The sequence below is a fragment of the Colias eurytheme genome, chromosome 17 (assembly GCF_061535395.1).
Source record: "Colias eurytheme isolate Ceu_HAF_F1 chromosome 17, ilColEury1 Martin Lab GWU primary, whole genome shotgun sequence".
Lineage (NCBI taxonomy): Eukaryota > Metazoa > Arthropoda > Insecta > Lepidoptera > Pieridae > Colias > Colias eurytheme.
In genome coordinates, this window is record NC_142996.1 from 10,560,789 (window position 1) to 10,574,840 (window position 14,052).

General features: G+C 35.8%; 1 protein-coding gene across 13 annotated transcripts in view; it reads right to left on the bottom strand.

Annotated features, from left to right (window-relative positions):
* The window catches only part of LOC149901474 (THAP domain-containing protein 5-like), a 33,510-nt gene that overhangs the window by 2,892 nt on the left and 16,566 nt on the right, over positions 1 to 14,052 (bottom strand). For 2 of the 13 annotated variants that reach the window (XM_090111743.1, XM_090111742.1), the window contains one exon: positions 11,438 to 11,498. The exons of 4 other annotated variants lie outside the window; for them this stretch is intronic. In XM_090111743.1, the coding sequence (XP_089967869.1) occupies positions 11,438 to 11,498 (61 nt within the window). Of the gene's footprint in view, positions 1 to 415; positions 853 to 1,397; positions 1,740 to 1,762; positions 1,809 to 3,062; positions 3,140 to 3,357; positions 3,537 to 5,149; positions 5,392 to 7,299; positions 7,490 to 8,534; positions 8,911 to 9,858; positions 10,530 to 11,437; positions 11,499 to 14,052 lie in introns of those variants that run through there. 7 more of the 13 variants (XM_090111737.1, XM_090111739.1, XM_090111740.1 and 4 more) reach the window with 7 other exon arrangements.

Sequence of the window (14,052 nt, forward strand, 5' to 3'; positions counted from 1 at the left end):
CCAAATGCAAATTTGCGATACATTGAAACCACAGATCACAGAAACTAAAGGGAGATATTGTTAGGGGGCGGGACCGGTGTCGCAGCAATATGTTCAAAAAAAGAACAAACTGTAGCCGTGCTGTATACGTACGTCACTTACAATCTAGTGTGCGAACGAATAGTCGCTCTCATATTTTTGTGTGATGACACGCACACAATGCGAAGTATTATTTTGATTTTGTTTACTGCAGTTGTGTGCGTAAATTTTTTATGAGACATGGTTTCGTACTCAGCGTAAGCGATTGGCATATCTCTAGATCTCTATGATTGAAACCCTCGGCTCTCTCAACAGATTTTTAATTGCTACCAGTCCATTGCGGAAAAAATAAAAGTCTTGAGTATTGTATTAATAATAGAACAAACGTGATACTCACGAGAAACTGTATTTTGACGATTTTTTCATGTGGTATCGCACCGTCTAATAAATATTTCTTCCCAGACGCTTTTATATCATAATCATTTTCATTGAAATGTGCAGAGCATATAGTGCTATATTTAGTAGGAATCCAGTCAACTCTGCCTGTTGCAGCGATCCACTTTGCTCGTATAAATGAATCGTTCGGGAAACTAAAATTCATTAAATTCTATTAGAATAAAACAAACAAACAAAAATCCTTTATTGTGCACCACAGAGAAAAGTACAATAAAACATGAAAATGTGGAATCCTAAAATTTCACAAATGTGGTATTTGAACCTAGGAACCCTGGCCCTGGTGTAAAGTGTCGCTTCACTAACAATTTGAGCAACCGTGTAATCAACGCCAATTTGCGTACAGCGACATCTATCAAGCTATTTAACAATTGTACAATATGCATATATACATATGTACAGATTATTATTATAGTTACACCTTTTTCCCTTACGAGGAAGGCAGAGCGTCAAAAGCCTAGAAAACGACGTGTAAAAAATAAATATTCTAAAAATAATATAAACAGAAACAAACTTGTAACAAGAATATTTTGCCCCAAACTTAACTGAAACGTATAATTTAACAGTGTTACGACCATCGAGATATATGTACTACGTACTTATCTCGATGGTTTCGACTTCCGACGTGTAAAATGCGTCAATATTTTTTCAAACTATATTTCAATGCATAAAATATTAAATTTATCTGGCCACAATTACATTATATAAGGATATTGTTTTTATCTGAAATCATAAAAAATCTATCGATATCATCTTTTACCAGCACTAGAGCTAATACCGCGTTGCTACGCACTACATTACGCGTTCTAATTGACGTGTTGAAAATGACGAGCGAATGCAGCCCGCAATGTATATTTTTGAGTAATGAATTATTTGAAGGACATTTTGAGAGACTTGTTTAAAATATCGTTGTTTTTTTTACTAACCGATGAAAAGAAATGTTTCCTTTGTTTAAGTTAAGCACTTGGCTTCTTGCACGGCAAGTAACGACCGCACATGAAGGCATTTTCTCATAATTTTGTCACAGCGTTCACAGTACTTCTCTCCGTTGCAGATAGCGAGTGACTAAACAGCGCGATCGCGTAGATGTGAGCAGTGCTCATGTCCTTGGCGCGTCTGCCCCGCCTACAATGCCTTTCTAACCTCTCTTTATATTATGTTCTGTGGCTTTAACAATAAAACCTCGATCACTGCTCACTGGAAGTGCGCGGGGCGAAGTATCAGCGTGCCGCGCGAGAAGGAAATTCTTTCCAATAAATAATAATGAATGAACTTTGATTAAACTACTTACAATTGGAATTCCATCTTGATGTAACCAGATACCCAAGCTGCTTTCACTGTTAACAGAAAAAATAACACACGAGTCATATTTAATATAATAGAACGAAGCACAAAAAGAATTTAACTACCTACTAATCAATAATCATAAATTAATTAAGAGCATACAAAAGAGCCGTTTTTCCATACAAACGTAGTCCCCTGTTTCCTCCATGGATTGTGCCACTAGGACTAGAGCAATATATTTTTTACTATTAATCTATGGTAACTTTAGCCACGTTCCTATGATTTCCTTTTTGTCATATCTTAAATTATGAAATTATGAAAAAAATAATTAAATCGGTCCAGGATTGGAGGAGAAAACATGGGGCTACGGAACGTCGAATTTGCGTAATTTTCCTAGGTATTTTCGGCCCGAGCTGCTCTTTTTTGCTCATATACCTGCTGGTATATCTGGTTCTAAATCTAACTGGCCATAATTCTCATCACGAAAAGTAATTTTTTTGATAGACGTGAGTGTATAGCCGCTTCAATTTCGTTTTTTGCCATTTGGCTACGGAACCTTAAAATTAACGTACCTACAATCAATCTAGAGCACCCCGTATAATATTTACGAAAAGCATCAATGGGACGTTTTAATTAGGTACCTAGTTGTTTATTTAAATAATAAAAATAACTACGTAAAAAAAACCGAATTCACCGACCGAAAAGTAAAAAATAAGAAAAAAAATGATATTATTCATTACTACATATTATTTAGATGTGCTATTTATTAAATAGGTTTGATGTCGGTCGAAAACTACCAACCTGGACATTGAACGAGGTGCGATATGGAGTTTACGTTTTTTAGAAAAAAAAATGTTTTTTTCGTTTAGCAGATAAATATAAACGCTTTTTATTTCCTTTTCTTTTACCCATCGTTGGTTCAAAGAGTTAAATTATTTGGAACAACAATATTTGATACATTACTTTATTATAGGTAGGTACCAACTTTTTACGCGCGCGAAACATACCTAAAGTTCGGAGTGAAACCCCCCTGGTAATATTCAAAATAACAATCAAAACAACACATATCGCACGCTGAGAATGAAAGTGACCTAATACGAAATTCGGGATTTTTGGGAATCATCAAAAAAGTGTTCGTAATTTTCAGAACTATTTACAAATCATGTCATAATTTGTTCGCATGCAAAGTTAAAGTAAAAAATATATTACTCTAGTGGCACAATTCAGGGAGGAAACAGGGGACTACATTTGTATGGAAAACGGCTCTTTTGTTTGCTCTTAATAACAAAAAGAAAATATATACTTACATAGTCTCATTTCTTTTTTTAATTGCAACTTTTAAAGACTTTTTGGGTTTATATCCAAACCGCATAACACGGGGCATCTAATAAATAATGAAACAGTCAGATCAATGTACACAGTACAATTGTGAACATTACGAAAAGATATAAAATTTTCGGGGATTCAGTTCAACTTCAACGTCAGTTAGCTGAGCCAACAGACGATGTCCAGTCTTATTATATTTATGAATATGAACGGTGAAACGCGTAATCGGTTCTAATTAAAAGTCCGGCTTGTTCGCCGGCGCCATATTTCTCGTACCGCTCTTGTACATCAGGCTGTTCTTGAGATGCATGTGCACGACCCTCTGCTGTCCTGAGTCTTTGAGTTGCAATTCTTGCTGCGATCTGTTCTGCCGATTGATTAGCTCTTTTAATACGTTTGCGTTTTGCCTCTCTGCTCATCGCGTTGTTGAGGTTAGATTTTTCTTAGGCATTCGACTAAAAATATTAATTTCAACGTTTAAATAAAATAAAAAAACTAAAAACCTGCTGTGTTCGATTCGATTCGTTTGATGTGTTCGTTATTGTCAGGAAAAGGATGTTATTAACGAAAATCTCAAGAAATTTGCTTGCTTACCTAAATATTAGGAAACTACGAAAACTACGGCTAGGTATTAATTTCACGGGTTTGACAATCTGCGCAGACAGGAAAACGTCTGTCGGGTCAGCTAGTTTGCAATAAAATAATATTGCGACAATAAACTGAGATGTAAGCTATCCTATCTTTCAAGTTAGATCAAACCGCACACTGGGTGTAAATCAAATATAAAATCGGTTCAGCAGTTTAAGAATCCATCGCGGACAAACAACGTGACACGCAATTTTTATATACATACTAGTGGTCCGCCCCGGCTTCGCCCGTGGTACCTACATGTTTAAACTATCCTATCTCACAAGTTGGATCGAACTGCACATGGTGTGCGAATTTTATTATGGCTGGCGTCCACTAGGCGGATCGGGCCGGGCCGCATCGCAACGCAAAAATACGCCGGCCTATGTTTTGTATGAAACATCGTCCATTAGCGACGGATCGGGCCGGGGCGGGCCGCAACGCATTGGCGGATATCGCTTCGCAGGCGGATTTCTGCCGGCGGTGCGCTGCGGCCCGGCCCGCCCCGACCCGTCTAGTGGACGCAGGCAGGCGGATGTGAGTGGCGAGCGTCTGTTAGATAAAATCCGCCTAGGCAATCCGCCGCGCCCCGTACAGGTGGACGCAGGAGCAAACAGCGCGTCCATTAAGGTACTGACAGACGTGCTCAAAAAAAGCATGCTAATAAGCTTGCTTAAAATTAGCATGCTCTGCAAACTGTTCACATTTGCCAGAAATTAGCATGCTTGATTTAAAGCATACTCCTAAATAGGCATGCTCAAAGCAAACGTACGGACAGACGTGCTATTTGGCACCAGGCTCTCGGCCAAAATGGATGTACAAGTTATTATAGTGAAAGTGCTATCCGTACAAAACTTAATAAAATAATCATATTGCTTGCAATGGAATTGTGTAAGAACATTTTGGTGAAAAATAAAAATGATAACATATTGCGGTTTAATTTTAATTAATTACATTAATGAATTGCACAAAACAGTCGTCCGCCGCAGATCGGGACAAAATGGATAATAATTAATAGCATGCTTATAAGCAAAAATGTTCAGACGTGCTCGGAGCTCGCCCCCCACCTGCCCGCGCCTCAGGTAGCATGCTCGAAAATCAAACGTCGTTTGATTTTTGAGCACGCTCTTAAAAAGCATGCTCATTACTAGCAACTAGTGTACACACGTGCTACTAATGAGCACTTGCTCAATAAAAGCATGCTTTCGTGCTAGTAATGAGCACGTGTGTCCGTAGCTTTAGAGACGGCCCGTTGCGATGCGGCCCGGCCCGATCCGCCTGTAATGGACGCCTAGCATTATAGTCGGTTAAGTGGTTTAGGAGTCCATTGAGGACAAACATTGTGACACGAGATTTATATATATTAAGATTAAGATAAATAATAAATATATAAAGATAAAGATTTACATTACACATATTAAAGTATGAAACTTGTACTTACTTTTATTTCTGTTCGAAAAAGTATCTATTAATTATGTACTTTCAATCTCGAAACGATGACCCATCTCATATACACGAACACTATACAATCTTTGTCCATTTCGTATTAATTTTTTGCAAAATAACGATAAAGCCGTCCTTCCGCGAGCGCTTTTGAGCCCGGACTGATGAACCCCCCGCCCCCGCTTCCAACCGCGAGCGCGAAAATATGTAAGAAGTATTTTTAATTTAAGTAATAATTGAAATAAAACGTTAATTTAGATAAAAATAAATAGCTGAATGTCTAAAGGACTATATATTCTACAATTTAGAATAACTGAGAATATAAAATACCGTGTAAATTATCCTAAACAGGTACCTGTTCACTACTTTTCTGGTACTGTTCAATACTTTTTATGATGTGGGGAAAAACGTATTTGAGGGAAATTTTGCATGATTTATTATTATTTACGATTTTACTTCAAAACTAAGTACCTACTAGATTTGTGGCTAATAATTTTCATAATAATCGTAATGCTGTAATATTGGCAGTCTGTTGTCCGTTACTAACTAAAACTTTTAATTTATATTTTTTAAATATGCAAACTGTACCATAGAGATCTAGAGAGATGCCAATCGCTTGCGCTGAGTACGAAACCTGGTGTCTCATTACAAATTTACGCACACAACAGTAAACAAAATAAAAATAATACTTCGCGTTGTGTGCGTGTCATCACACAAAAATTTGAGAGCGACTACTCGTGTCTCGTTCGCACACTAGATTGTAAGTGACGTACGTATACAGCACCACTACAGCCGCAAGATATGCGTTTATGATAGGGATTGCTTGTCGATAAAATAAGAAACGTTAAAATTAAAACAATTTATAGGCAATACAGTAAGACCTCATTCACACGAGAGTTAAAAAAGCGTTGCGTTAAAACCCGGCGTTGGCGCTTTTTAAACGTTCTCTCTGTGGTTGTTCATACTAACGCTTTAAAATCACTCATGTCTCGTCTCTGGCTTCAGTAAGACGTGGAAATGGTTTCTGCTAAAATAATTACGTAATGTCAGTTGCGTAATATCTTTATGATATTTATATTATTATATTTGCTTAGAATTCCTCGGAAAGTTTGTTCTTAATAAACTACTTGTAGGTACCTACTTAGGTATTTGTTCAAACTCGTCATCGATAAACATGTTACTTAAAGGAATATGATAAAAATACCTACTGTTTTAATTTTTATATGTTAGGTATATTTGAAAGAAAGAAAGAAAGAAAGATTGGCACTAGCGATTTGTGTTATTAAAAGACGAAAAAGAAAACAAAAGGCATTCTGGGTACATCCTCTGAATGAACAGAGATACTTAAAAGGGCAGTTTGTGACACTGTACGAAGAGTTAAGGCAATACCCCGGAATTTTTTTAATTATTTTCAAATGTCTATAACGATTTTGAATACAGGAACGGACGAGACTCCACATCTATAATTAATAGTTCGGGATCAACAATCCACGACATCGTATCGATTTTCTGATGATTATAAGCACAACAAACACGTGCTACCGCTGAGCGAGCGTGCGGCATACTGAACGCAGCGCCGGCGCTTTTTTAGCGCTCGTCTGAATAATAGTAAGAAGTTTCCTATGGTCTATTTTATTTAACGCCCAACGCCGAGCGTTGAAAATAGAACACTGCGCGATAAAAAAGCGTCGCGCTTTAAAAGCGCTGACGTGTGAACATATACTTGGGAATGCATTTGTTCTATTTGGACGCTTTTTTAACGGACGTTAAAAAAGCTCTCGTGTGAATGAGGTCTAACTAGGTAGAAATGGACACCTTGATGGTAGCAATATTCATGGTGATGAAGTCCATAAAGCATTGCCTATTGACTTATTGTAAAGTAAAATAAGTATGAAATAAGTGACTTCTTTTTTTAATCCATGTATAATAATTACTATAAAATTATTGCTGGAGTACCTATCAAATAATAATTATAATACAATCAGTTATCAGATATTAAGCTAATAGTAATACATCATGATATAAAAATACATATAAAAATAACAAGAGGTTTGTTCAAAACATGGTTCAAAAAATTCAAGTTGCTAGCCCGCTGCTAGCCCTATGCTTAAAAGCGATTTCCAGTATTAAAATCGTTTGGATACTTACTGCAAATACAAGCTGCAATCTTAATGTCGGAACGGCCCATTCAAACAGTCTTCGACTGGTCTTGCCGGGCTTAAAACATTTCTCTTCAAAATGAGCCGAACATATCGTACTCCGCTCTAGCGGCCACCAATTTGGTCCTCTGTTTGTACTATCAATCCATTTTTCTTTTATCTTTGGGTCTTGAGGAAATCTGAAAGTAGGTTATAAATAAATAATAAACGCGTTATAAATAAATAATAAATTAGATGCTTTTAAAAAGTCAGATAACAAAATGTATTTTTCTTATATAAAGCAACAATTTTGTCTCGATACAGACTTTTTTGCGGGCAATTAGTTATGGTATCATTACAGCCTAGTAGTCTGGGTGCACTTTTTTATTTAATCAAAATCGGACCACTATTTTAAAAGAAATAAATATTAAAAAATCTTATTATCTTAATATCTTAATTATCTTTGTTTAGTAAAAATAAAAAATAAAAATTTTCAGTATGTTACGTTTTAGGTCTACTGTCACCTCCTTTCGAGGTTACACTTTGCCTTGGGACACCTGTATGAAATATGAATCATCACTACATAGTATAAAACAAAGTCGCTTTCTCTGTCCCTATGTCCCTTTGTACGTTTAAATCTTTGAAACTACGCAACGGATTTTGATGCGGTTTTTTTTAATAGATAGAGTGATTCAAGAGGCAGGTTTATATGTATAATAACATCCATCAAATAGTGGAGAAGTACTGTTATTTTTGAGGTTTCTAATGTGATGTCGTAAAAAATTACATTTTTTCCGCTTACGAGTTTTATCAAAATAATGTACCTACTAAGTATTATACACATTGAAAAGGTCTACAGAAAAGTCCGCGATGGTATATGTCTATCTCTGATGGATAACCCACAATAACATTTTTTTGTCATTTACTTTTTACGACAAATAATGCCTAATTTTCGAAGCAATTTTAACCAATACAGCATTAATCCTTAACCAATTAAATACCTTGAATACACTGTTCATTTAATATAGATCTATATGGCCCTTTACACCGTATGATTTAAGTGAATATTTTCGAAGATATTACAGATTTAAAAATTGCGGGACGTACCGTTTGCGGCGGTACCGGCCGGCCATAACCATAAAAGACATAATAGGTACCTATAAAAGATAAGAAACCAAGAAATCACTCTACGTAATATTGTATTTGAAATTTTAGTAAGAAAATCGTATAATTTTCAGTACTTACCGATGGTATGTGATTCCATTTGCCTTAAAGTTGCTGGTTGCACTTCGGTTTTTACAAACTTTAACGGAACAACACGGCATTGTCAAATAATACCCGGCCGACGCGACGGTCGAACGTCAACTGAATGCAACAAACAGTAGTACTGAGCATGTGTTCTTTTTTTGGGCGCATATTGCTGCGACACCGGCCCCGCCCCCTAACCATATCTCCCTTTAGTTTCTCTGATCTGTGGTAAGTACCAACTTACTCATATAATTTTATTATTCTTCTATAAAAAATACACATACTAAAATCTATAGATTATAGGAATTGTACCTATTAAAAAAATGATGTGAAAGTTAAAATTTCACGGCATCTAATTTAATTATTTTTTATTTCATAATTTATTATGATTCATAATTCTTTATTTGCGATTTTGTAGATAAAAAAACACTAATTAAATTTCATAGTAAAAACACCCAATGACCTACATAGTCACTTTATAGATAGATAAATAGGATAGGTATTCCACGGAATACATAATAGTTCTGCATATATGAACAATATTCGACTCATTAATAATAAAAATGTTGTGTGGTTTTATGAAACCACGGTAAAAGTAAAACTGTTCGAACGGTTCCGAACACTGCTTTGTGTAGCGCATGTCGCGTGACGGTCGGCTGCCGAGTAGGTATACCTACTAGGCAGCCGCGATACACGCGACATGCGCTACACAGACCAAAAAGTTTGAGACGATGTAATAAAAGTTTCACTTTAAAAAATTAAAATAAAGCATATTATACGTACCTAGTAAAAATAAAATTATTTTTTACCATTAATTTTTTTATTCGTACAGTAGATAATAATAATCATGTTAAATCAAGCTAAATGAGGATAAAATATTACAAATATGTTCATTGACCAATCAAAATTAAATTAATAAACAAGAATTAGGTACTATTTATTATGAAAATACTGCTGATTTATGTATGTATGTAGGCTATGACGTCACAACCACAATTCGATTACAAAATCCGTCCAGCGGTTGAAATCTCTAGTAGTGTTCCAAAAAAATTTACCTACATACATACACTCGAAAACATATTCATAATTCAACCGTCCTTTCGCAGTCGGGTACAAAGCAAATTGAGTCTTCTGCTAAACCGTGTTCATGTATGTTGGTACATACATACAAACTAATGCATAGGTACTACTTAGGTATGTATCTATACATCAACGCCATAGCACTCCTCGCTTTTTTGAAGTGGGATAAAAGTAAGTAACAAAGAATATACAAAGAAGTATGATTATAACAATGCACATGACCTAATAATGGTTTACTTACTTCATTAGTATACTTCTGTTTGGCAAGAGTATGCATAATGTATTGCATGATGTGGAACCACTTGAGCGACGGTTTGTATAGCGAGAAGCCCTCCCTCTTGTTCTTGTCTATTTTCTTCTTCTCCAAGTAATACGTGGAGCGCAAACTGCGTATCTTATTCTTTATCTCGTTCGCACCGAGCCCCTGTATCGCCATTTCATCTTGGATCGCTTGTAGCGCCCTGTCTCTGTTGTATTTGTTCTTGTATTCCGGCAGCGTGACGTTCCAGAGGCATTCGTGCTTTTTGTAGAGAGAGACAAACTGGCACGTCGTGTCGTCGGTCCATTTCTCCGGCTTGCTCATGCTCGTGTGCGTGCACTCGCGCAAGCAACTCGCGCCCGAGTCCCGACTGTCGCGGTCGGCCAGAGCGTTCACTCGTGCAGGCACGGCGGCCGGCGCGCGACGCTCAGCTTGCGCATGTCACACGATTGTTAATCCATATCTAACGCGTGATATGTCCATTGTCCACAATGCTATTTATTGCTCAACGTGACACTTCAATATGTACTTTTAATAATTGTATTTGTATGGTTCTTAAATTTAATAAAACATCTATGGTCACTACGTAACATTTATAGATAAAATTGTTGTAATTGTAATGTAATTATATTAGGTACCAATATAAGGTTAATTTAATATGTATTAGGTTCAAGTTAGTCCACAGTCCAATGGTCCGTGATTTGATATATCTTATATATAAAATTCTCGTGTCACAGTGTTAGTCTGCATACTCCTCCGAAACGGGTGGACCGATTCTCATGAAATTTTCTGTGCATATCGGGTAAGTCTGAGAATCGGCCAACATCTATTTTTTATATGTACCACGGGCGAAGCCGGGGCGGACCGCTAGTATCATATAACTTTGCCAAAAAAAAGGAAACGTTAATGATTCTCCGTCCAATTTGGATGTTGATGGAAGTTAATGAACATAGTTACCTGTAGCATAAAACATTGTAACTAAAAATAATTTTGATAATTAAGTTTGTATTCGCGGAATAACTAATTCTATTAAATATAATTTATAGATACCATCGCGGTGTCTTGATTTTCAGGCTGAACATCATTTTGACTTTGTAAATCATCACTTGCCACCCAATATTCCAATTTCCAATATTCCATTATTATTTATGTGAAAATAGGGTTAGTTTTAAAACTTATTTTTTATTTAAATTATTTTGGAGTTAATTTTACTATGTCACCCGGACAAATTTTACAAAGCTCTTGATTGATACTTCATTCATTTGAAACAAACGTAAATTAATACATACATAGACTGTCAAAATCATTAATTACCCTTCATTTTGGCTTCGCCGTTGTCGATATATTTACTTTGATTTTGTTTTAAATTTACTTTGATTTGTTTGTAACGTTGAATGGTCACAAAAGTAGATACCATTTACCTAATTTCATTGGACAGTGATTGATTGGTAAACAAGTACTTGCCAAAGTGTACTTCGAAGACTGCTTCTGGAACTATTATACGAGTAGAACTAGGTGTGCCGAGTTTGGGCTCATTTTATTAGTTATATTGAGACCTTACCTCCGTACTTGATAAAGTGTATTCGGGTGTATCATCACGACTACCTTTATCCTTTTTTTGCCTGTGAAAAAAAATCCTATGACAATAAATGTTCACAATTATGCATTTATTCATATACTCTTTATTGCACACACAAAGTTTGACAAAATCAGGATATTATACTAAGCAATTGGCGGCTTTATTGCTTAAGAGGGCGTATAAAGCCAGATAATTCTACGATTAAGCCCCGCCCATTACGCGCCATGCCGCGCGCCCTCACAATACCCTCATACACCCGGCTCATCCAACGTACGTAAAGTTCATCGCACGCTAAATTATACACAATATTCTTCGCTCGTTCAACGCGTATTTTCGGTAGTTAGTAGGTATGTTGTCTAAAATAATTGTATAAAACAGTGAAGTTGAAATCATCACAAATTATGTAATATGTCTTTTGCACGCCTCATAAGCGAAGCGTTGAGGTGGGTACTACTGTCACTTCGCGCAAAACATCTGATTTTTCAAACTTAAAATGTCTTTATGTATCATACATTGCACTTGTAAGATAATACATACACACACATATTAAGAAAAAACACTATTTTTAACGTTCATGATATTTTTGATGTCATTTTTGTTATTTAAACTAGTTAAAAAACAGTTTAAAAAAGTTCTGTCTTGGACGTCCGTGTGTCTGTATGTGCGGATCCTTTTTCTTGTTAACACGATAGCGACCGAAATACTTTACTAATCGAGTCTTTTTTTTTTTCTCTTACGCTTGAGTATGCTCAGGAATAGAACCCTTTCATTTTTCAGGGTCTGATTCGATGTGGTTTAATTGTTATTAAATAAACAAAAATAATAATTAATAAATATTTATTAAAAAAAAATTATGAGGCGTGCACTTTTGGATTTTCCAAATTATTTATTATTATTTGTTTATAATTATTAATGATAATCTATACATATTATAAAACAATAAAAAACTGTCTGTATGTAATATATAAAAAAAAAAACAATATTAGGGAAACAGTATAGAGCACGAATCCGTAAAAAAGTCTGTCGAAATAGCGAGTATAGATACTATTTTTAAATAAACATACGCAGTCGACGACACACATTCCTCCAGAACTTTATTTTGATTAATTTGGTTATAGTCCATTGAATGAGTCCCTCCAAGGGGGGTCTAGAGTGCGTGAGTTAGTAACGTAAGATGTTTCTTCGGAAACATGTCAAGAGTCCCTAGGTAATAAACATACTAAAACCCCGGGCCACTAGGAGGAGCCCCGGAGTGGGGGGAGGGGGGAAATGGGTCCATTTTTTCATTTTTCGCTTAATTCTCAAAAACGGTACATGTTAGAGAAAAACTTTCAAGGAAAAATTGAAAGGCCATAAAATTATCTACAAGTTGTACCTGAATCATTTTTTCCTATATCCTACCGTTTCTGAGTTATACGCAGTAAAATATGATTTTGGCTCAAACAATTTCAACATCAATCGATCAAAAAATATTTCTTTCTTCCAAAAAACTCAAATGTGCAACTTGTGACCAGTACTGATAGATTGCTCTTAATTAGGTCTATAATTGGTAAAATAAACACATTCCTCCATGGAAGCCTTTAGGAGGAATCGATTGTCAAAATATTATATTAGGGCAGTTTGAGTTACTGAACTTGATCTTTTTATTTTTTTCTTCCAAAAAACTCAAAAGTGCAACTTGTGACCGGTACAGATAGATTGCTCATAATTAGGTCTATCATTGCTAAAAATACCAGATTCCACCACGGAGGCGTTTACGGGGAATTGAATTTTATCAGGGTAGTTACGATACATGAACTTTTTATTTTTTTTCTTCCAAAAAGCTCAAAAGTGCAACTTGTGACCGGTACAGATAGATTGCTCATAATTAGGTCTATCATTGATAAAAATACCAGATTCCACCATGGAGGCGTTTACGGGGAATTGAATTTTATTAGGGTAGTTAGTTAAAAAGTTCATGTATCGTAACTACCCTAATAAAATTCAATACCTCCTAAAGGCCTCCATGGTGGAATCTGGTATTTTTATCAATGATAGACCAAATTATGAGCAATCTATCTGTACCGGTCACAAGTTGCACTTATGAGTTTTTTGGAAGAAAAAAATAAAAAGATCAAGTTCTGTAACTCAAACTACCATAAAATAATATTTTGACAATCGATTCCTCCTAAAGGCTTCCATGGAGGAATGTGTTTATTTTACCAATTATAGACCTAATTAAGAGCAATCTATCAGTACCGGTCACAAGTTGCACTTTTGAGTTTTTTGGAAGAAAGAAATATTTTTTGATCGATTGATGTGGAAATTGTTTGAGTCAAAATCATGTTTTACTGCGTATAACTCAGAAACGGTAGGATATAGGAAAAAATGATTCAGGTACAACTTGTAGATAATTTTATGACCTTTCAACTTTTCCTTGAAAGTTTTTCTCTAACATGTGCTGTTTTTGAGATTTAAGCGAAAAATGAAAAAATGGACCCATTTTCCCCCTCCCCCACTCCGGGGCTCCTCCTAGTGGCCAGGGGTTTTAGTATGTTTATTACCTAGGGACTCTGGACATGTTTCCGAAGAAACATCATACGTTACTAACTCACGCA